General features: G+C 37.9%; 2 protein-coding genes across 2 annotated transcripts in view; one reads left to right on the forward strand and one right to left on the reverse strand.

Annotated features, from left to right (window-relative positions):
• STAB2 (stabilin 2) overlaps nucleotides 1-25,371 on the forward strand; it is a 184,258-nt gene that overhangs the window by 5,103 nt on the left and 153,784 nt on the right. The window contains exons 2-6 of the mRNA XM_007503337.3: nucleotides 4,262-4,395; nucleotides 5,171-5,286; nucleotides 14,653-14,738; nucleotides 18,178-18,247; nucleotides 21,163-21,258. Of these exons, the coding sequence (XP_007503399.1) occupies nucleotides 4,262-4,395; nucleotides 5,171-5,286; nucleotides 14,653-14,738; nucleotides 18,178-18,247; nucleotides 21,163-21,258 (502 nt within the window). The remainder of the gene's footprint in view (nucleotides 1-4,261; nucleotides 4,396-5,170; nucleotides 5,287-14,652; nucleotides 14,739-18,177; nucleotides 18,248-21,162; nucleotides 21,259-25,371) is intronic.
• LOC130454531 (ubiquitin-conjugating enzyme E2 variant 2-like) lies at nucleotides 22,748-23,182 on the reverse strand. Its single transcript, XM_056798778.1, has one exon. It carries the CDS (start codon nucleotides 23,180-23,182, stop codon nucleotides 22,748-22,750), a length of 435 nt encoding a protein of 144 aa, XP_056654756.1.

Here is a 25,371-nt window from a genome sequence, read left to right on the forward strand (position 1 = left end):
GGTGGAAGAACCAGAATTGAAATGTGAGTCATCTAACTGATAGGTCAGCTAGGTGGTACAGTGGATAAAGAGCCAGCCCTGGAATCAGGAAGACCTGAGTTCAAATTTGGCCTGGGATACTAGTTGTGGGACTCTGGGAAAATTTACTCTTGTTTGCCTTAGTTTCCTTATTTATAAAATGAGCTGGAGAAGGAAATGGCAAGCCATTCCAGGGGGAACATCATTTCACCCTGTTTGCCTCTATTTCTTCATATGTAAAATGAGCTGGAGAAGGAAATGACGCACCACTCCAATATCTTTGCCAAGAAAACCACAAATGGGGTCATAGAGTCAAACATGACTGAAATGATTGAACAACAACAGCATATAACTGCAAAGCCCATACTCTTGTTGCTATACTATGTCTACCCCACGGTTAGAGCATTCCAGGGTGTTTGTGTTTCAAATTTGGGCCATTTAAGAGGTGAACTTCTCTTAATATGCCATCCATTTAGGTAACTTCAAATACAAGTAAAACTAGAAAGGACTTTTGAATGATATTGTGGCATAGTGAAATATACAGTAGATCTGAGGTCAGAAGACCTCAGTTCAAATCCCACCACTACTACTTACTACATGCCCAATTTTGGATAAGTTGCTTAGCCTCCAGAATTCAGTTATTCATTTATAAAATGAGAGGAGTGGTCTAGAAGTCCTCTGAGAATCCTTCCAGCTACAGAATCCTTCAGGACAAGGGCTGTTCTATTTTAGTAATTGTATCCCCAGCACTTAGCAGAGTATCTGGCCCATAATAGGCACCTAAGAAATGTTCATAAATGTGAATTGAGAGACAATAGAGCTTCGGACTTGGAGTTGGGAAATACTTCCTCAGAGGTAGCTGTGTAACTCTAAACAAGTCATTAAACTATACTCAGTTTCTTCATCTCTCAAATGAAGGATTCAACAAAAATATACAATTTATTCTAGTTCTATAGCTCTGCTGATATAAATAAAAATATTGTTAAGCATGCATTTTGTGCCCAGAATTTGCTAGATGCCATAAAAACAACAGCAGAACTATTGGGGGTAGTTAGGAGCATCAGTGTATAGAGAGCAGGTTCTGGGTTCAATTTTGGCCTCAGACACTTTCTAACTATGTGACTTTGGACAAGTCACTTAGCTCCAATTGCCTAGCTCTTAACATTCTTTTGACTGAACCAATCAATACTCAGTGTCAATTCTAAGTAGAGTAGGATTTTCTTTTTACAAAAAGAAGTATTAATTCTAGATAGAAGAGACTAGACCATGAGAGTTATATAAAATAAGGGAGCTAGGGGAGCAAATCCAATAATTTGTATGATCATTGATTTAAAAGTTGGAAGGGACTTTGGACAATCTTCAGTCCAATCCCCTCATATAACAGTCAGAAACAGGGTCAGATAGGACAAATGATTTGTACAAAGTTATACAGGTAGGATCATATAAGTGAAGCTGGAAGGGACCTTAGAGGGCTTCAGATCTAGCCTCCCCATTTAACAGGTGAGGAAACTGAAGCCCAGAGAGTTGAATGACTTGCTCAGAATTCCAGTTAATAAAGGACTAAAATGAGATTCCAACCCAGATCTTTCTCACTCCAAATCTAAAACCTTATCTATTATACCTCACTACTTCAATTTAATTCAATAAGTGTATCTTAAACTACTATTATGAATCTTGGCACTCTTCTAACTGCTGATAAAAATCAAATAGTCTTGCTCTCAGGGAGATGAAATTCTAGGATTCCCTTTGCTCAAAACTCTTTAATCCTAACTGGTGAACCATTAAGCTAAGATGTACTGAGTAAGACCAGGAGAAGGAAAGAACTGTCGTAGCCTAGGGGAGTTGGAGGAAGTATTATAAGAATGTAGGAAGGGAATTTCTAAAGGAAGGGCCTCTTGAAAGATGGATATAATTTGGATATATTGTGAAAGGAGAGATGAAAGAGAATAATCTACTTTTTAGGTGCAAGCTTGCCTGGTTCCCCATCTACTAGTGCCTGGCCTCCTCAAACTACCTTGTATTCATGTTGTATATATTCTGTATCTACTTACATGGGCACATGGTACCTCCCATTAGAATATTAACCCCTTGAGGATAGAGATTATTTTTCTTTGAGATTTGTGACAACAATAGCTCATAGTCCATAATAGATACTTTATAAATCATCACCCAGCAGAGTGTTGAGAAAGGAAATGGTTTTAGGAAAACTTGTCAGAACTGAGACATAGTGAAGTGCAAACCAGGTAATTTATGCAATAAACAACCTGGACTTAAGAATTCTGACAAATGCAATGATAAACTTTGACTCAAGTGAATCCATGATGAACCACGTTACCCACATCCTAATAAAGAGATGATGGACTCAAAATTCGGAGTGAAACATTTTTGGACATATTCAATGTGGGAATTTGCTTCATTTGGCTATCGTTGTTTGTTGTTTTCTCTTTTTTCATTTGGAAAAGAGATGTGAGAAGGAAAAAATAAATGTTTGTTCATTGAAAACATAAACTGTTTTGAATGTTAAAGAAAATCAGCATCAGTACAGGGGCTGGTACTGAGTTACAAACAAAGAGTAGGAAGCTGGAATGTAGAGAAACTATCTGAACTTTTCTTTATTGTATGCTATATTGTGTTGCTATTCAATAATTTGATTTGTATGTGCCTTGTATTTTCAATGAGATTACAGTCTCTGGCACACTGCTGGATACATAGTAAGTGCCCAGTCAATATAAATGTTAGGCAAACTTTTTGGATGACCATTGGTTGAGGCTCTGTAGGGGATACTTATTTAGGACTAGATAACCATTGAGGTCCCTTCCAAATCTGGTTCTGTAATTCTTGAGAATAGTAGGTTCTGTGACCAATTTCCTTGGAAGACTTTTGCTGGAACCCACTCTAATCCTTCTACCACATACCTGCCACAACATTCTTCCTGAAATCCAGATCTGACTATATGTTGTTCCCCTGTTCAAAAATATTTGTGGGCTCCCTGTAATGCCTCTAAGACAAAATAGAAGTACTTTAGCTTGACATCTAATGTTATTCACAATCTGACAGCTCTACTTTTTTAGCCTTATTTTACATTATTCTCCTTCAGCAAGTATGTATACTAATAATAGCATTTGCATAGAATTTTGAAGTTTGAAAAGCACTTGACAAATATCTCACTTTATACTCAAAACAACCTTGAGAGATAGGTACCATTTTTATCCCCAGTTTGCAGAAGAACAACATGAGGCTGAGGGAGTTTAAATGTCTTGCCCAGTGTCACACAGCTGGTAAGTGTCTGAGGCAGTATTTGAATTCAGATTTTCCTAATACCAGGACTAGAGCTCTATCCACTGTGCCACCAACCTGCCTCTTGGGCTATCCCTACCTTTTAACCAAATTCTTCTACTTGCTAGTTTCCCAATTTGCCATCTTCTATCTCTGAAATTGTGTACAAATTCTCCCTCTTGGAATGCAACCCTCTTCACTTCTGATTCTAAGAGTTTTTTTCCTTATTGTTAGTGCTTTCTCCCTCTTCAACTTTATCATTTATTTTCTTATATTTGATATAGTGGACTGGGGGAGTTGTGAATTTGGAGTCAGAAAACCTGGATTAAAATTCTAATTGCCACTTACTCTCAGTAATCAATGAGTCATTTTACCTCTTGGTATCTCCGTTTACTTCGGAAAGAAAATTTAACTTAATCTTTGAAGGTCTCTTCTAGTTCTAAATCTATGCATCTTTGATCCTATATTGTATTCAAGGTCAAATTTATGCTCCCTGAAGGAAAAGAAGGAGTTTGGGGTTGGTTTCCTTTTTCTTTGCCTATGTATACATATTATATGATGACATTGAAGAAGATAGGAAATAACTCAAAATCAGGAAGACTGGGACTCAAGACTTGCTGCTGGGCATATAGTGGTTGTGTGATAAGTCCCTTACCCTCTCTAAACCCTCAGGCAATGCCCCAAGACTACAATCAAGTACTAGTCCATAACCCCAGTGAAGCCATATATATGAACAACAAGAAAAATAAGTAGTGCCTAGTGCACATAAAGACTTTTATGGTAAATTGAACTGAATTGAATGCATCAAAGCAAATTGAAATATCTTTCCCATTTTAAAAGGCTATTTTGCAATGTCTTAACAACATTACAGCTGGGATCCAGTCCTTGTAAATAGTTGTTTAAATGAAGGTGATTGATGACAAGATGTTTACAAACATGAATTGAGATATTTTATAACCTTCTCCAGGCAAATAGATGTGACAAGAAGACTCTGATTACCACTAGAACTGAATGCCAATCTTGTAGTCTCAACCTTCACATCAACTGTCCTGATGGTTACACCAAAGTGACCAATGGTTCCTCAGGAGTACGAGACTGCAGGTAAGTACCATGGACAGGTCCTATGGCAGAGAGAATGTCTTCAAGCTGAAACTGATTGGTCACAGAGTGACATCTTGAAACTTTCCTTTATTCTTCAATATTATATCAAAAAATCTATGGGTATAAAATATAACCATTTCAATCTTTAAACCATATATTGTCTTTAATTCTAATCACAATGATGTGGCATGGTTCATGCCAAGTTGTCCTTGAAGCCAGAGAAACCTGTTTTCATGTCTCATTTCTGACCTATGCTTGGCTGTGTGACCCTGGGCAAGTCACTTAATCATTGAGTGCCTTCAGCAACTCTGAGGCTAGGTTTCAAAGAATATGCCAACTTGCTTTGATAAATGGAATTTCTTTACCAGGACTTTCCCCCCATCAATGGCCTCACAGGTCTAGTCCATCTTCCTTTCAGTAATTTGAACCATTAAAAGAAAATGAACTCCATTGCTCCTATTCCACCCTTGCATTTCACCTTTAGAAGATCTGGGATTTGTTTCGTTCCTACAAACAGGATAATAGTCAGGTTATTAATAGAATGCAAGTTTGCAAATACAAAGTGTCTCATTTTGTGTCTTTGTATTCCCAGCACCTAGGATGATGCCCTGCACATAGTAGGTGCTTAATAAATATTTGATTTATTGATTCAATAAGCAGCTCATATACTTCAGTGAGTTGTTTTCCTTTATCAACATGTATATAGGATGCCTTCTAAGGAGTCTTCTGGAATGCTTCTTAAACTTCTCTAATTATTTTTCTCTCTGACCCCAAGATACTCCTTCAAGGTCAGGGATTATGCCCTGTCTCTACCTGGATGCCGACATATATGCAGGAAGGAATATGTGCAACCTTTGTGCTGCCCAGGATTCTGGGGACCAGACTGCATGGGTAAGTGCCCAAGCTTTTACCTCGGGTATATATATATATACATACAGCAAATGTCTTCCTGGTCTTCCTTCAGTTTCACAAACAAACAAGCTTTGCAATCAAAAAACTACTGGGATGTTCTAAGCCTCCTCTGCTGAGTTTATCTACATACAGGAAACATTTAATGTTTAGGAGAATTTGCTTTTGTTCATGGCATAGTGGGGAGTAGGGACAAATCTGTGTGGGAGAAGGAATTAAAAAAAAATTAAATCTGGGGTCCATATCTGAATATATTTCAGGTTGTCTGAACTTGGATGGATGAGGAAGAAATTATTTCTTTATTTTCACTTGCTTCTAACAACAATTTTGCATTTCATTCCATTATAAATGAAGGTAATAAACCATAGAAGAATTAACAGTACCTGTGATTTTCTCACATTTGGAAATCACAGATATTTTCATATAAAATTATATTTGTTATTGATCGCTCAAAATACAATTTGTGATCATCAATCCTCATTCCACATCTAACCACCAAGTACCTAACCCAAATCCAAAGATGTGCTGGAGCTGGCTCAGTATGAAACTTTCAGTGTGAGCATTTGTACCTCAATGAATGCTATAAATTCGAGCTTGATTTATTATGTTTAATTGTCTAAATTTAGAGAAGCAATTGAGAAAATGTTAATCGTGTAAACTTAATTTAAAAGTGTGTTTAGACATACCCCTGCCCTAACCCATTAGATTTATTCAGTCCCATTGGATTCTTCGTGGCCCCATTTGAGGTTTTCTTGTCAAAGATACTGGAATGGCTAAAATAATATATTTTTTTAAAGTAAAAAAAATACAAAGATACTGGAATGATTTGCCATTTCCTTCTCCAGTTCATTTTATGTATAAGGAAACTGAAGCAAAGAGGGTGAAGTGGCTTGCCCAGGGTCACACAGCTATTAAGTGTCTGAGGTCAGATTTGAACTCAGGAAGATGAGTCTTCCTAACCCTAAGCCTTTGATACTCTATCTACTGAATCACCTAGCTGCCAAACCCATCAAACCCCATGAAAATCGATTTCAAAATTATTATAGTTATTAAACTTTCCACCGTGTCACACAAAAGAATCTATAATATATTTCAGTATCAAATCATGTATTTAAAAACATGATTCTGAAAAGGGGTCCTTGGCTTTGATAGACTTGCCAAAGGGGTCCAGGACACTCAAAAGGGTTTAAGAATTACCAAACTAAAAAGAAAATCTACTAATCAAAAAGCATTTATTGAGTTTTTGCTATGTGCAAAGCATTGCACGGGACTCTGGAGAAATAGACCAAAAAAGAAACAGTTGCTGCCCTCAAGGAGTTTGTATTTTTTGTGAGAACTTTTAAATTTTATTTTATTTATGTTTAATCAAATTAACATTAAAATTAATTAGTTTTATTAATGCTTTTGATCTTTAAGCCACTTCCCACCCACCCTCAGCTCCTCAGAAGGGGACACTTTATTAAAGAAAAGCAATTAAGTAAAAACATCAGATGTAGAAACCTTGATTGGCAGAGTTTGTATTCTTTTGGGGGGCAAAACAATACATACACATTTTAATGGATACAAAGTAAAATACAGGTTAGCAGAAGAGAGAGAATGGAAGCAACCCATTAGAATATTGTTACAGTAGTCTAATCTGGAAACTGGAAGAGCAAACAGTGTATGGAAACCAAGTCTGGGTGTTTCTTATTCCCTCTTCACTCACTTGGGGGGAGGGCGGGGGAGGGAGCACAATCCTTTATCTTTGGTTAGTGAACATGCTACATTTGTTAGAAAGGTTTCCTTCCTCTAAGGTGGGGAGGAAAAAGTCTCTCTCCTTGAAAGTAAATCCTGACTATCACTTTACATTTCCTGAAAAGATAAGAGTTCTGGGGGGAGGGAGGGAATGGAGACCAGGGAAGAAAGCCTTGAGTCTCCATTTGGAGGAAGCCTATTCCCAGGCTTTGCAACTATAAACTACCCAAAGCCAAATTCTCTTTCTTCTCAGTAAATCAACCGCATTGTCACCCAGAACCCCTTTGGAAAGCAGGCACAAAATTCGACCACCCATGTAGCTCCTATCATGGGATTCAAATGACTTTGCCTTTATTAAAACGAGCAAGGCTAGAATCCCTGGCTTTCCTTGGTTCTGCTAGTGTTCCTCTTCGTTTAGCGACACAGAACCAAAATTCTTTCACCTCTGGGATCGTGTCACACATGAACAACCCAGAACTAACTAGGCACTTAGGAGATATTTTTAAACTGAAACCTGGATTTAATTAAATTATGGAATTGAATTCAGTGAAATGCCACTGATTTTTTTTAAGTGATTCTCTTATTTTCTCTTCCTCGATACTAATTTTCTAAAATCTCATTAGAGGAGCACATATTTATTCATGAATGGGTGTGTGGGTGTGTGTGTGTAAATACACATCTGTAAATAGAATCATATAAAAGAGTTGGAAAAAGTCTTAAAGATCATCTAATCTGGGACTTCTTAACCCCAGGTCCAGAGACCACCTCCCTCCCCCATCTATGGACAATTTTCAAGATATCTATGAACCTGGAGTGGAGGCAGGGAATTAAACCTTTATTTCAATTTAATTGGATTCCTCTGTAGCCACAGGTATTTTATTTACACTCAGAAGAGGTCCATTGAATTCACCAGACTGCCAGAGGAGCCCAGAACATACATGCATACACACATTTATACACAATGTTAAGAGGTCCTGACCTGAGGACAACTAGGTGACTTAGTGGATTGAGAGCCAGGCCTGGAGACAGGAGGTCCAGACACTTCCTAGCTGTGTGACCCTGGGCAAGTCACTTTGCCCCCATTGCCTAGCCTTTACCACTTTTCTGCCTTGAAACCTGTACTTAATATTGATTATGACAGAAGAGGATTTAATTTTTTTAATATTTAAAAAAAAGAGACCCTAGTTTGAAAAAAGTACTTCCTAATCTCTGCCTTTCAAAGTATTTCTTTTTCAGAAAGTTAAACACTCCAAATCTAATAGAGCCAGCTTTATATTAAATGTTCCCTTCAAAATATGTTATAGGTATATGTTACATGTATAATCATCTGTTTATGTATGAATGAGAATGAGCATAGCCTAAGACAGTACTTCTCAAAACTTTGGGTCTCAAGATTTCTTTACACTCTTAAAATTGAGGTTCCCCCCTAGACAAAGAGCTTTCGTTTATGCAGGCTATATCTATTTATTTTCCATATCAGAAATTAAAACACCCTTCTGTTATTATGAAAATAGTGCTGCCCTCGTGGATGTCCCTGACCCTCAGAGATAACCAGACTACAATTTAAAAATCATTGCCTTTATGGATATACAACTGAATTCTGAGTTGACAGACCTGCATTTGAATTGCACCTCTGATACTTCCTGGACTATAACTCTGGGCACAGCAGATCACTAGATATCTCGCTAAACTCCCTAAAACTTGAAGTGGCCAGAGCTGAGGACTGGCATTGCTGTTGGAGGGAATTTCCAGCCCAGAAATTTACTAGAACAATTAAATCACAGGATCTCTCTCTCTCTCTCTCTCTCTCTCTCTCTCTCTCTCTCTCTCTCTCTCTCTCTCTCTCTCTCTCTGTCTCTCTCTCTCTGTCTCTCTCTCTCTCTCTCTCTCTCTCTCTCTCTCTCTCTCTCTCTCTCTCTCTCTCTCTCTCTCTCTCTCCTCCTGTCCTCAAAAAAAGCACTATTTCCAAAGCCCAGAAATTTGTATGTTCACAACTCCCCCAACAGTGCATTAGTGTCTCAGTTTTTCCACATCTCCAAGTTTTGTCATTTTCCTTTTCTGTCACAAAAGCTAATCTGATAGGTGTGGGGTGGCACCTCAGAGTTGTTTTAATGTGCATTTCTCTAACTAATAGTGACTTAGAGAATTTTTGTATGACTATAGAGAGCTTTAATTACTTTGTCTGAGAACTGCCTATTCATATCCTTTGACCATTTATTAAGTACAGAATGACTTGTATTCTTATATATTTGACTTTTTCTCCATATATTTAAAAAATTGAGCCTTTATTAGAGGCTCAAAAAATTTTTACACCATTATGCTTACTGTGTGTTACTCTCTATCCTATTTCCCCATGTTTAGCTTTTGGCCACCATTTCCCCCAATTTGCCCTCTTTTCCATCAGCCCCACCCCCACCCCCATTCCTTTATTCTCTTCCCCTCCTGCTTTCCTGTAGGGTAGATTTCTATATTAATTTGAGATTGTGAATGCTTTTCCCTCCTTGAGCCAATTCCAATGAAAATAAGGTACACATGTTCCCCTTCCTGCTTCCCCCATCTTCCCCTCTATTGTAAAAGGTCTTTTATGCCTCTTTGATATAAGATAATTTACCCCACTTTATTTTCCCTTCCCCTTCCTCCTTCTTCTTTATCCACATCCTTCTTTATCATGCCTTAATTTTATTTTTTATATTATCCTATCATATTCAACTCACAGCCTCACTCTCTATCTGTGTATACTCCTCTTAACTGCACTAATAATGATAAATTTCTTCAAAGTTACAATAATCATCTCCTCATGGAGGGATATACATGATTTAACTTAATTGAATGTCTTTTGATTTCTTTTTTCTGTTTATCTTTTTATGCTTCTCTTCAATCTTATATTTGAGAGTCAAATTTTCCATTCAGCTTTGGTCTTTTCATCAAGTATTTTTAGAAGTTCTCTATTTCATTGAATATCCATTTTTTCCTCTGAATGATAATGCTCAGTTTTGCTGGGTAAGTGGCTATTGGTTGAAGTCATAGCTCCTTTGCCCTCTGGAATATCATTCTCCGTGCTCTCTGATCCTATAATATAGAAATTGCTAAATCTTGTGTTATCCTGACTGAAGTTCTATGATATCAGAATTGTTTCTTCTTTGCTATTTACAATATTTTCTCCTTACCCTGGGAGTTCTGGAAATTGGCTAGAACATTCCTGGGAGTTGTCTTTTTGGGATCTCTTTCAAGAGGTAATCAGTGGATTCTTTCAATTTCTATTTTGCTCTCTGATTCTAGAATATCAGGGCAGTTTTCTTTGACAATTCCTTGAAATATAATGCTTAAGCTCTTTTTTGATCATAGCTTTCAGGTACTCCAATAATTCTTATATTATCTCCCCTGAATTTATTTTCCAGGTCAGTTGTTTTTCCAATAAGATATTTCACATTTTCTTCTATTTTTTTTTTCATTTTTTGACTATGTTGGATTGTTTCTTGATGTTTCATGGAGTCATTAGTTTCCACTTGCCCAATTCTAATTTTTAAGACATGATTTTCCTGAGTGAACTTTTGTACCTCCTTTTCAATTTGGCCAATTCTACTTTCTAAAGAGTTCTTTTTCCTCGGTGAATTTGTGTACTTTTTTCCCATGTGACCAATTCTGCCTTTTAAAAAGTTCTTCCCTTCAGTGCATTTTTGTATATCTTTTTCCATTTGGCCAATTCAGCTTTTTAAGAAGCTCTCTTCATTGGATTTTTATACCTCTCTTACCAATTGCTCTCTTCTCTTTTTTAATGTATTAATTTCTTTGGTGTTTTTGTGCCTCCTTCACCAAGCTGATGACTCATTTTTCATGATTTTCTTGTAAATTTTTCATTTCTTTTCTCAATTTTTTCTAACTCTTTTATTTTTAAAATCATTTTGGAGTTCCTCTATTAATTCTTTTCAGGATTGAGAGCAATTCATATTTTTCTTGGAGGCTTTGGATGCAGCAGTACTGACTTTGTTGTCCTCCTCTAAGTTTGTGTTTTCATCTTCCCCATCACCAAAATATTTTCCTTTATTGAGTTTCTTATTATCAATGAGAAAAATAGAAAAGAGCATTTATCTCAGTAAGTGTGAATCAAATTAATCATTCACAAAGCTTAATTAAATACCCAGAAAATCAATTCACCAAGTTTTATGAAGTACCTACTCTGTACTAGGCATGGTACTAGGGAGACAAAGACAACAATGAAATAGTCTCTGGACTCAAGGAGCTTTTATTTATCCTGTAAAGTATATCTAGATAGATAGATAGATGGATAGACAGACAGACAGATCTAGCACTTTAAGGAGTACAAAGTACTATGCATATATTTCATTTTACACTAATAAAAATCTCACAAAGTAGGTACTATTATTGTCCCCATCTTAAAAATAAAGAAACTAAATCAGACAAAGATTAAGGGACTTTGAGAGACACACAGCAAGGATCAGAGACCAGTTTTGAACTTAGGTCTTCCTGACTTCAGCCAGCACTCTAGTCACTCTGAAACCTAAGTGCTGCTTTATTTATTTCCCAACCCATACTTTCTATTTTAGTGTCATTTCTAAAACAGAAGATCATCAGGAGCTAGGCAAACTCTAACCACTGGGCTACCTGGTTGTCCCTTAGGTGCTTCTAAGTAAATTCAGTCTGAGGAAACTTGAGTAATATGTATTTTATTAGGTTATTTGAAAAGCAAGCACTGTTTCTAGAATCAGAGGACTTGGGTGGAATAAAAATCTTAGCTCTAATATTTATTACCTCTATGGCCTTGGGCAAGTCAATTAACTTCCCCAGACCCTCAGTTCCTGATTTGTAAAGTTAGTAAATTAGAGTAGATTGTCTATGAGGCTTCTAGCTTTAAATTGATGATCCTGGAAGTCACTTAATCTTTCTAAATATTAGTTTCCTCATTTATATAGCAAGGAAAATGGATCTCTAAAGTCTCCTTTGACTCTAAATTTTATGCTCCTTCAAATCAGAGATTTCCCAAATGGATCCAACTTTTAAAATTCAAGAAGTTTTGCTAGAGTTACTTCATATGGTCTTTGATTTAGAACTATAAGGGATCTTGGCAATCACAATATCCTCATTTTACAAATGAAAAACTGAGACTGGGAGAAGTTAAATGACTTGCATATAGTCCCACAGCTAGCATGAAGTTATCTGCTTATTTAGATCCACTTAGATTTTGTCAGGTTTCTTTGGCTTCATTTGTTCCCTTTTATAACTTAAGCTAACTTCAGAATAGATTGATAGGAGAATAATAATATAATATCTAATTCATAGTGATATAAATATATATGTGTATACTTATATACATACATATACCAATTTAAGGTTTGCAAAGAGTTGTACCTCTATCATCTTTTTTAATCCTTACTACAGCCTAGTTTAGGAGGTAAACAGGTGTTGTGTCTTACCTACCTTGGGTTACATTGTTTTAAAAGTATCCAATGTAGAATTTGAACTCATCTTCCTGACTCCAAGTTTAACACTCTACACCTTACATGTACCACCTTCCATGACAGTTGTCTTCAAGGTTATGAAGGAATCAATGGGCAAAGGATGTGAGACATGTTCTGTTTAGCCCTAGAAGATAGAAATAGGAGTAATGAGTAGAGGAGACTGAAAGGCAGATTTAACATCAATGTAAGTAATAATTTCCTAGCACATCCTAGTGCAAACAACAACATAGAACTAGGTTCTGATCAAGGACACATGTAATACCCAATGAAATTGCACATTGGCTGCGGGAAGGGTGGGTGGAGGGGAGGGAGGGAAATAATGTGATTCTTGTAACCAAGAAATAATTTTCTAAATTGACTAAATAAACTTATTCAAATGGAAAAAATAAAAGCTGCATTATTTTAAACTATTAGTTTATCCAAATTAAAGAATCAATTATAAAAAAAATAATAATTCCCTAGCCTTAGAGCTGTCCACAAATGAAATGTGCTTCCCTGGCAGGTCACAGCATCTTAGGATCATAGATTTAGAACTAGAATAGACTTTAGCCTCTTCATTTTATAGATGAACAAACTGAAGCACACAAAGAAGAGTTATTAACCTGAGGTCCACAAACATTTTTTTAACATTTTGATAACTATTTCCTTTGAAATCTTATAGGGAGGATTTTTGGGGGTGGGGGGTTGCATTTAAAGAAATGATTCCAAGAAGAGGTCTATAGGTTTCTCCTCTAGATCACACCCTGGGAAACCATTTCAGTAGATGGACTGAACCAAGGTGAGGGTAACCGACAAGCTACAAACCCATTGGTGAGTTAAGGAATGGCTATCCCATAAATATGAAGGTTTCTTCAGATGAGAACAATATTTTCCAACAGCGACAAAGGTAGCAGTGGGTGCTTAGAACTTGGTCAGACATTGATGATGCACAATCATCCTTACTCTTGTCTTGCAGAGAGTAGTGCCTATGACTTTGTGTAATTCTGCCTCACTTACATCCAGTTCTTGTACAAGTCAAGACATCGCTCTGTGTTGTCATTGGTCCACTTCTAAAATGAAGGATGAACAGTAAAATTTCACCACCCTGCCAAAGGGCTCCATCACACATGCAAAAAGGTTAGGAGAAGTTAAATGGCTTGCCTAGGGTTATACAGGTAGTAAGTGGCAGAAACAATTTGAACATAGGTCTTCTGTATCTAAAGCTAGATGTATTTGTTTACCTTTCATCTCAAGTTCTTTGAGCAATAGGTAGATAGTAATTTTTAAGGGATATCATAAAAGAATTCTTTTTCAGAAATGTTTTAATATTATTTGAATGACCTCAGTAAAATCACTGAACTTCTCTGTGCCTCAGTTTTCTTTTCTGTAAAATGTGGGAGTCAGCCTAAATGGCCCATGAGTCTCAGATCCTGCTTCCATAATAAAACTAAGAGGGCTGGTAACACATCTTTGGAAAGCCATGAACTAAGTGTCCCTGCTATTGCTGAGGTCACTATGCTTGCTTATTTCCCATCAGGTACACAATTCTAACCAGAGATATAAGTGGGAAAACTCAGGAAACATTGATATTATCTCAAAATCCAAGCAATAAGGTTTCACACCCAGCTGTTGACAATGAATTGGTTTTTTCTATATCCTTGAAAATATAGAATTCTTGGGAGGTCCCTGGCTTCTCAGCCAAAAGGAAACTCATTATCTCCTTCCCTAAAGCTTCAGAACAATGTGATGATATGCTGACCAACTGATAATAGTGTGAGCTCTTCATTGAGAAAAATAGCCAAACAGGAGGCCACTGGTGATGACTCATGGGAAATGGAACCACTGTGACCCAAAATGGTTTTATCAGCTATTTTTAGCACACAATGCCTCCAGAAATTTCTTCTGGCAATGGGAGAAGAGTACATCCAATAACTATTGCAAATGGGAACTCTGGAAATTGCAGTTCTGGATGTTTTTTTTTGTTTGTTTGTTTGTTTTGTTTTGTTTTAATGAGAGTATGAGGTAAAGAACAAGGGAAATTGCTCTGGATAACATGAGAGATGTGTCTTTTGTTGGGTTGGGGGGGTTCAATTTTGAAAAAAGGTAACTTGAACTAGTTTGAAATTGAATGTTGGCTCTGACTTCTTGTTTCCTTCAGAATGTCCTGGAGGAAAGAAGTCCCCTTGCAGTGGCAGGGGGCATTGTTCTGATGGCATCGAAGGCAATGGAAGCTGCATTTGTTCAGTAAGTTCAGGGATGAGTTCTCCAAATGTCTCACCATTAGAGGTTCTCCATATCTGAATAGTTTAATGGTTCTTTGACCCCCACCAGTTGTGAGCAGTCCTTCAGTTTGGTGCAGCCCACAAACTACGCATCCCTTTACCTTCCTAATTATAACATAATAATGTTATTTAGAAGCATTCTAAATATGGAGTGGGAGAACCTGGCTTCAAATCCTGACCCTGACCCTGACTACCTCTATGACCTTATACAAGTCACTCATGATGATGTTGGACTAGATGACTTCCAAAGGCCCTTCTATCTCTAGGTCTTCCAGCTTATGATTCTCTGATCTTTGGCATCACCGTTCCCTGATCCTCAGTTTCCCACCCTATAAAATGATGGCATTAGATTAAATGGCCCTCAGATCCCATCCAGCTCCAAAGCTATGATGAAATCTATGATCCTATGATATCTCTCATTTGAGTTTCTCATCTATTGTGTAAAGTTAAGTACTGTGAGCTCCTTGAGAACAGAGTCTGTCCTTTCCCTTTCATTTTATCCCCAGTGATTAACACATAGTAGGCTGGCTGGCACATAGTAGACTCTTAAATAAATGCTTGTTAATTTTGCACGTGAAGAAGAGATGGTTCTTCCCCGGTCACAATGAAGATAGGCAGCTCTTCAGTTACTGATGGAAACATTTTTGCTTGCCTCTCTCTGTTGACTTTTAAATAATTCCTATTCAGAGATGAGTCTTAACATTTAAATTGACCAATCACATTTTAAGGACAATAAGGCAACCTCAGGGCTTCCCCTCAATCTGAGGAAGTCACAAACTCGGTTTCCTCATCAGTAAAGAGGAAATAGCTCACAGAGTTGTTGTGATTTCATACAACTAGTGAGTTTCTAAATCAGTATTTGAACCTGAGCCTTCCTAACTCCACCTTCAGTGTGCTTTCTGTTGGACAACACTGCCTCCTATGTGGTTCTTGTCCACCCATCTCTAGAGAGTTAACCTTTCTCTGGCTCTTTTGCATACTTCTCATGAGCCCTTGCTGCTTCTGGACAGTCCATTAACCTGGATCAATCTCAATACATGGACATAACCAGCCTACATCCTTTTCAGGTTCCCCATAGGTCTGGAACAGATCCCTTAACTGAAATGAAAGAATGCAGGCCATGAGGAGAAAGACTCAGGCAAGATGACCAGTGCATTTTATCCTCTTGTATTCTCTCTGCTTCTTTTTCTGCTACTCTCCCACCTTGCCCCTCTATGCCCTGGATTGCTTTGTTGTCTTCCAAAATGATGGCGAGATATAAAAGGAAAAGTCCTTCTCTAGACAGAGACATACCTAGAGGTCACCAGAAGGAGATAAGTTAAAGGGTTTTCCCTTGGAAGCCAAGAACTGCCTAAAGTTGTCATTTTTTAGTTGTGTCCAACTCTTCATGACGCCATTTGAGATTTTCTTAGCAAAGATCCTGGAGTGGCTTGCCATTTCCTTTTCCAACTCATTTTACAGAAGAGAAAACTGAGGCAAATAGAGTCTCACAGCTGGTAAGAGAGCTCTGACACTGTCTCTTGTTTATTTCCTCATTTGTTAAACTGACTGAGCACTTTCCAATTCAGTGCAACAAGCATTTACTAATAACCTACTGTGTACCTAGCACTGTGCTAGGCAATGGGGAAACTGATAGCAAAATGAAGATATCCCTCCCCTCAAAGAACCTGCTCTGTAGAATTATGAGGGGAGGTGAAGGGTAGGAAGAGTTTGGGCAAATCATATCTCCCTGAGCTTCAGTTTACTTATCTAAAAACTAAACATCATAATATCTGCCTCCCTCAATTGTTCTGGAACTCAAATGAAATATCATCTGTAAAGTGCTTTGCAATCCGCAAAGCACTGACTGTAAAAAAAAAATCTTACTTTAAATGAACATTTTAGAAACAAAAGAAGAGGGGGGAAATGAGAAGCAGAAAGATAAAACTTGAGGACCCTGTGCTAGGTTCTAAGGTGAATACAATACAGATCTTGCTCTCCATTTAATTGTTTAGAAAGTCATATGGTATGTTAGAACAGCAGACTTGAAGTCAGGAAACACATGGATTCAAATCCCACCTCAGCAATTTACAAGCTGTGCAACCCTAGTTAAACCATTTTATCTCTGTGAGCCCTAACTCTTCCTCTATAATATGAAAGGAGAATACAGACTCTATGGTCTTTCAAGCTTTAAATTCTATGATTGCTTCTATGAATCCAGTCTTTGAATCTCAGTAATTATATTATCCTGGGAAAATCATTTGTCTTCCATAGACCTCAAGAGTTCTCATATATGAAATGTGTAGGTTGGACTCCAATGGCCTCTAAGGTCCTTCCCAGCTTTAGATCTATAATCATATTATTCTATTCATTTAAACCAGGTCCGAAGTGCTCCTAGGTGATGCAGTGGATAAAACACCAGGTTCAAATCCAGCCTCAGTTACTTACTAGTTATGTGACTTTGGGCAAGTTACTTAACTTCTCTCTGCCTCACTTTACTCATCTGTAAAATGAGCTGGAGAAGGGACTGAAAAACCACTCCAGAACTTTTGCCAAAGAAAACTCCAAATGGGGTCAGAAGGATATCATCAGATATGACTGAACAATAGTAAACACAGGCAGAGCAGAAAATGAGGAGAGGGGAGTAGTGTTGTTCAATGAAGAAAGAGTTAGCTTTAGAACAAATCAATTTGGGTTTGAATCCTGCTTCTGTCACTTACTAGCTGTGCAACCTTGGCCAAGACCCTTCCTAAGCACTCTGGGTCTCACTTTTTTCATCAGTAAAATAAGGAGTTGGGGCCATCTGGTTTCTGGCATCACTTCCTGCTCTAAAGCTACGATCCTATACAACACAGAGTCAACTGAGCCTGTGATTTCGTTGGTATAGGAGACTCCCCAGTGAGAAAGTCCTTCCACCAAGGCAGGTTAGCTCCTTTTCTCCTACTTTGATTCTTGGCCAAGTGCTAGAGCACTGAGATGTTGAGTGATTTGCCAAGGTTACTCAACTCATAGCTTTCAGAGATGGGACTTGAACCCAAGTCTTCAATTCTAGTCCTCTCTTCACTATACCATACTGTCTCCATATACAACATGAATGAATATGAGAGAATGTGATGAGACAAATGAGAAATGGAGATAAAAGAAAATTTGAGGTGGGAGAGTGAAACTTTTAATTATGGTGGAGGATGGATAGCAAAGAAGGTTTCATGGTGGAGGCAATGCCTGATTTCAACACACATAGATTAGGAAGGAATTAGACTAAGATGCTGAGACCAAGGTGTACAAATGTACAAAGGCCAGAGAATCCTCAATGAGATGGGATACAGGTGGAAGAAAACATTGTATATAGTAAGAGAGCCTTCAGAGTGCATTGTGGGTACTGTTTTTTCCTTCTTTAGTGACATGTTCTTTCTGTTCTATAGGAAGGATTTGGTGGAACGGCCTGTGAAACCTGTGTAGAGGAGAATTTATTTGGACTCAACTGTACTTCAGGTGTGTTTAATCAAATGAAATACTATCTGTAAAGAATTTGCCAGCTTTAAGGCATTAGGTTCATGTTGCTTTTATTTACTTTTTAATAATCAAAAGATACTTATTTGATATTAAACATCATTTAAAGGGATAAATCAAGAAGCAAAGCTCACCAAGTCCTTGCCAAAACCTCAGCATCCACAGCTGAAGCCCAAAGATTATACTAGAGCCATATTGGTGAACCTATAGCCCATATACCATTATTCTCATCACCATGCCTGAGGACATTTCTCATATCACCTTCCCCTCTGCCCAGCAGCCCAATGGGAGCCCTTCCTCCCTTTCCTGTCTCGGGTAAGAGGTATCTCACACACAGTTCGAGGGTTGCAGTTTGGGCACTCTCTAAAAGGTTCACTATTATTCCACTAGTGGGGAAAGACCTCAAGTGCTTACATCAACCAAGGTTAGGTAAAATTGAAATTAAGGACTGATCTGAGGGACTGCTGCTATGACAACTCCCAATTAGCATAATAGGATCACAGAATTAAGTTGGGAGCAATCAGAGAAGATCTAGTCCAATCCCTACATTTTACAGATAGCAAAGTAAGTCCTAGTTAGAGGGTCTTGGTCACACAGGTTACTACCTGTGTTTAGTAAGTGGTAGAGGAAGGATTTTAATCTATTCAGAAGGATTTAAATACAACACTCTTACCAGTAAGCCCATAGTCCAGGAGGAAATAAACTCTTTCCCCTAAGAACAATTAATCTTTTATTTATGATGACTCAAAACACAATGATTCATCCTTAAGATGTAATGCCATCCAAGAAGGGTTGCACCATCCTAGGAGTTCCCTTAACTTGAGTTCCAAGAATCCAGTTAAATCTAACTCTCAAATTTTGTGATTCCTTCCTATAAAGTTTTGTCTTCCACTGATGCCTTCTTCTGATGTCTCATCAGTTAGTTAGACAGTCAACATATAATGTGTCATAAGACTAGATTTTTCTCCCAATCCTCAACTCTCAAAAAAAAAAAAAAAGAAAAATTATATACCAGATGGAGTAATGCAGAATAGAAAAAGATAAAACCCAAGCAAGGTAAAAATGTTTATGAATTATTAATTAACACCGGAATCCTCAAAGGACTCACTCAGCTTCCCCAAAGCTCCCCTAAAGGATGGCAAACTGACATTTGGGCTTATATTGGGATTCTTCCTACTTCAGATTTTGCTGGTGTTCTTTATCCCCTTCCCACACACCCCCATCCCACTCAAGGATACAGCAATCCCTTGAAGCATGAGACTTCCTTGAATCCACAAGACAGAATCCATCCTGCCAACCACAAAAAGAAACTTGTTCCAAAGTGCTACATCCACTGGGTGCCAGTGTTGTCTCATACCAATATGATGGTGGGTAGTATGAGACAACATCCATCTCTCTACATCTCAGCTCTGGCATAGATTTGTAACAACTATTTTTGTCCAGTGTCAGAGCATTCCTCAGCCTGAGCTGTTTATGAGTTCTGAGATGATTCAGAGATGCTGCCTCTAAGACTTTCCATCTTGCTGGCCTGATCCTATGACCTGCCCAGTGAGTCACAACCCATGGAATGAATAGCATCAGCCTCATAGGTTTAGGCAGCCCTAGAGACCCACCTCCAGCCATTGGCATCTCATCCAGTAACATCCAGGAAAAGCACGATACACTGACTCTCCCAGTAGCCTCTGATTTCTATATTCTTAGCATTAGCTTTTCCTGATCCCTCTTAACCATTCAGTAAGTATTAGTGTCACTGTTGCCTTTATCTGGGCAAAAAGAATGGTATTTGGCAACCACTACCACCCCCCAGTCATATTGGGCTTTGCAAGTAAAGTGTCAACGTGGGTCCCTGGCGTTCCTGTCCCAGCACTCATTCCCAAGGATACTTGTTTGACTGAGTCCTTCCTCCAGTGCTACTCAACAGTCCCAGAAACTTGGCAAAAGGACTCCCCCTTTCAGAGGGATTTAAAGCCACAAAGGGCCCCCGAGATCACGTGATCCAGCCCTCTCATTTAAAGATGAAGCAGCTGAAGTCTAGAAAAGTTAACTACTCTCAGCTAAAATCCTACTTTCCTCTAGCCTCCTTAATATTGTGATTGTCTCTAAGTCATCCTCTGTGAGTGTAGAGAGGATAAATCCATATATATGTATATATGTGTATATATATGTATATATGTGTATATATAATAAAATATATATATAAAATATATATAATAAAAATCCATATATAATATACATAAAATATATAAAAATATAAAATAAAATGTATAATTTATTTTATTTTTATAGATTTATCACATAAACACACACATGTAGATATAGATATAGATACACATTTATGTTGTTTTTACATATGTTTGCATATGTCTCCCCCTTAGACGATGAGAAAAAGAATAAATGAGAACTTAAGTGATATATATATATATTAATTGCCAAAAGTCACATGTCAAACTTGATAGCAACTAGGTAGCCTAGAAACATTGTCCCAACTATGTTACCTGTTACAAATCACTTACCATTTATATAGCCCAGTTTCCTCTTCTGTTAAGGGGGTCGAAATCATCCCCAAAACCCCATCAGTCTCTAGATTAATGATGTTTTGTGTGTCCTCGGGCAAGTTACAACCTATCTGAGCCTCTGTTTCCCCTTCTGTAAGATGAGATGAGTGGACTAGAATACCTACCTTTAGCCCTTGGACCCTGGGATCCTACTATGCCATGAATTACCTATGTGGCAAGTCACTGAACGTCTATAAAAATGAGGGCTTTGAACCTTTGACATCCTTTCCTGCACTAACCACAGCACATTCCCTACTGCCCCACAAGGCGGTCTTTGGGAGAAAAGATGCTTAGAACTCTAAAAGGGTCATCGTCATGTGATGGGTTTGCTTCTCTCTTTAGTCTGCAACTGTGTCCATGGCGTGTGCAACAGTGGACTAGATGGGGATGGAACGTGCCTTTGCTATTCTGCCTACACGGGCCCCAACTGTGATAAACGTAAGTATGCCTGCGGCCTCTTCTTTGTTTTTCGCTCTCCACATTTTATTTAGAGTTTAAGACTAACTTTAATCTCAGAATCACATATCCATAGGCTTGTTTCCTTTTTTTTTCATTTAAACTTAAATTCATGGTTTATTAGAACAAAGTCTGTAAACAAATATTTACCATGTCTGTTACATGTAACACAGGAGCTGCTTTAAAACAGAAATTCATCTCCCTCCCTCCCCCCCCCCCATTTATTTATTTTTCATTTAGAATTTGTCCATGCTTTCATGATTCATGTTCTTTTCCTCCTCTCTTCCCTCCCTCCTCCTGGAACTGACAAGCAGTTCCACTGGGTTATCCATGTACCATTGTTCAAGACCTATTTCCATGTTGTTCATATTTGCAGTAGAGTGATCTTTTAACATCAAAACCCTAATCACATCCACATCAAACCACATAATTGATCCTATGTTTTTCTTCTGCATTTCTACTCCCACAATTCTTTCTCTGGCTCTCCCCTTTTTATAACTACAACAGGTATCAAAACAATCCTGAACATACTTTTTGTTACTACTAGTTGTCAGTACCCACACCTCTTCAAAAACTAAACAAAATTAGCAACAGTATTTTTTGTACCTGCTACTTTAAACAATTTACATGGCAGCTCTTTCACAAGCTCTTTCTTCTTGAAGTCACTGAACCTGTATGAAATGAGGGCTTTGAACCTAGAGACCTTTGATGTCCTTTCTGAAACATACATTATTCCACAGCAATCTGATACTTCTTGCCATGCTTTCATCTTTTTTTTAATAGTTCTATCACTTTGTTTTTATTTTATTTTTTATTTTATTTAGTTGATTAATTAAGAACAAATTTCCATGGTTCCATGATTCATGTTCTTTCCTTCCCCCCCTCCCCCACCCCAGCCAATGAGCAATTCCACTGGGTTTTACATGTGTCATTGATCAAGACCTATTTTCATATTATTGATAATTGCTCTAGGGTGATCACTTATAGTCTACATCCCCAATCATATCCCCATTGAACCATGTGATCAAGCAGTTGTTTTTCATCTGCATTTCTGTTCCCACAGTTCTTTCTCTGGATGTGGATAGCATCTTTCTCATAAGTCCTTCAGAATTGTCCTGGATCATTGCATTGCCACTAATGGAGAAGTCCATTTCATTTGATTGTACCACAGTGTATCAGTCTCTGTGTACAATGTTCTCCTAGTTCTGCTCCTTTCACTATGCATCAGTTCCTGGAGGTCATTCCAGTTCACATGGAATTACTCCAGTTCATTATTCCTTTGAGCACAATAATATTGTGGCTGAGACTAGATTTGAACCCAGGACCTTCTGTCTCTGGGCCTGGCTCTCAATCCACTAAGCCACCCAGTTGCCCCCTGGAATTCTTTTAATGTGTGGGTTTTACATTGTGAGATTTAATCAAAACATTAACATAAGTTGTTGGTTTAGATAAGTTTGAGATTTGTTAAAAATTAATTGCTGTATGTTTGTTCTTCTGGAGGTTGTGGAAGCTTCATGTTTTCTTTGGCCATCATTAGACACCTTAGCTCTTGAAGTTCAAATTCCATGCTATAAGAATTTTTCCATTTTGCTAACACTGGTATGCTCTGTGCATCCACTATTCCACTAGAATTATTTATCCCATTCATATTAATTTTTGTTAGAAATCTAACTGTTGGAGGTGCTTCTGGGTTTTTAGGTCCACACTCTACTTTCACACAATATATTCTATTTTCATGGTTTGTCTTTGGTGGCCCAATAATCATACCTGTCCTCCTCTTAAGTGTCATATCTTCATCTTCAAGTCCCCAGCGAAGTGTACCATTACCTATTCCTTTTTGGCCTTCTTCAAGTTTTGCTAACAAGTGAAAATTATGTGGAACTTTAACTCCTGTAGAGACTGCCATCTTCTCCACCAACCCTGGACTTCTGTCACCCTGCCCCATCATGAGGCAACACTACTAGGCACGCTGGTCCCTGCCTGCATAACAGATCCCTCCCCACCCCCTGCTTGCCCCCCAGCCTCCACCACCTCCAGAGTCTCCACCTGACTAGAATAAAGAGGATATGACAATTTCTGTTTTCCCACCTTTGCCTGTGGCCTCTTAATGCTTTTGTCAATTCAAATCTGCCAAGATAATCAGTCCAACCAGGAACTGGAGGTGATGGGTGCTGCCCAGAAGTATTAGGCAGGGGTGGAGCCAAGATGGCAGCTTAGTAGCAGTGAAAACGTAAACTGCTCTGACAGTCCTTCCAAACCAATCTTTAGAAAGCACCTCAAAATTCCAGGAGTCAAAAACCAATAGTAAGACAGAGTGAGGAGGCTCTCCCACTGAACACAACTTGAAAGATAGGCAAATTGTTGATTTTCACAAGATAAGTGGGGAACCAGAAGCAAAACTGCACACAGAAGTGTTGCCTAACCACCACCACCTACTGTGCCAGGTTCCATGACTGAGCATAGGCTAACTTCAGGATGATGGGATGCAGGCTATTACAACAAAAGAACACTTCAGACCCACCTTGGTGCCCTGGCACCACCTCCAAAGAGGTCCACAACCAGGCCCTTTAAAGCCTGTGCTGCAATGAAGACCTTGCCCCAGAGCAAAATCGATCACAGTGCCTAACCCTGCAAACCAACAGTAGAGGAGATAGAATCAGCAAACAGCTTTCAGAATTCCTAGTCAGGCAAAAAAAAGATGGGAACATGAGCAAACAGCAAAAGAAGCAAAAGAAACAAAAGAAGTCAGGCAAAAAAAAGATGGGAACATGAGCAAACAGCAAAAGAAGCACTTGAAAATTTCTATGGGGACAAAGATAAAAGCATAGAAACAACAGGGGATGGTGAGATCCAAGCAACCACATGCAAAATTTCAAAGAAAACTGGGAATTGGTCTTAAGCTCTGGAAGAACTCAAAAAGGAATTTAAAAATCAAATAAGCCTGATCAGAGAAAATTGAAAGAAAATGGGGAAAAGAAATGAAAGTAATATAAAAAGAAAATAATAGCTTAAAAAGCAAAGCTTTTTAACTGAAAAAAAGGTCAACTGAAAAAAGAGACACAAAAATCCAATGAAGAAAAGCATACTATGAAAAGCAGAATGGACCAAATGAATAAAAAGTATCAAATAGTCATAGAAGAAAAATCACCCTTTAAAAAATTAGAATTGAACAAATATAAGCTAATAACTTCATGAGACATCCAGAAACAATGACATAAAATCAAAAGAATGAAAGAAAATATGCAACATTTCATTGAAAAAAACAACTTACCTAGAAAATAGATCTAGGAGAGACAATTTAAGAATTATTAGGGAAGAGGAAGGGAAGAATTATTGGACTACCTGAAAGTCATGACCAAAAAAAAAAAATCTTAGACATTATAATACAAGAAATTATCCAAGAAAACTGCCCTGATACTCTTGAATAAGAGGGTAAAATAGAAATTGAAAGAATCCACATATCAAATGACAACTACCAGGAATGTTATAGCCAAAATCAAGAGCTCCCAGCCAGAAAGAGAAAATTCTAATATCATGGAGCCCCACTCCAGATTATACAGAATCTAGCAGATTTCACATGGAAGGACCAGAAGGCTTAGAATATGATATTTTAGAAGGCAAGGGAACTGGGTTTACCACCAATAATCGCCCTCCCATCAAAATTGATTTTATATTTCAGGGGAAAATATGGTCATTTAATAAAACAGAAGATTTCCAAGCATTCCTGAATAAAAGACTAGACTCAAACAGAAAATTTTATGTCCAAATATAAAACTTAAGAGAAGCATAAAAAGGTAGGTAAGACAGAAGAAAAAATGTAAGGGCTTCAACAAGGTCAAATTGTTCACATTCCTATATGGAAAGATGATTATCTGTAACTCTTAAAAATTGTTATTATCATAGTAGTTAGAAGAAATATACATAGACAAAGAGTGTGATAGTAAACTTTTTAGGATGATATAAAAGAAACTAGGAGGTGAAAAAAAGGATTGTACTAAGAGAAATGGAAAGAGAGAAGTAAAATGTGGTAAATTATATCACATAAAGAGGCAACGGTGGGAAGAGGTGGGAAATACTACTACAGTGGAAGGGAGG

The sequence above is a fragment of the Monodelphis domestica genome, chromosome 5 (assembly GCF_027887165.1).
Source record: "Monodelphis domestica isolate mMonDom1 chromosome 5, mMonDom1.pri, whole genome shotgun sequence".
NCBI lineage: Eukaryota > Metazoa > Chordata > Mammalia > Didelphimorphia > Didelphidae > Monodelphis > Monodelphis domestica.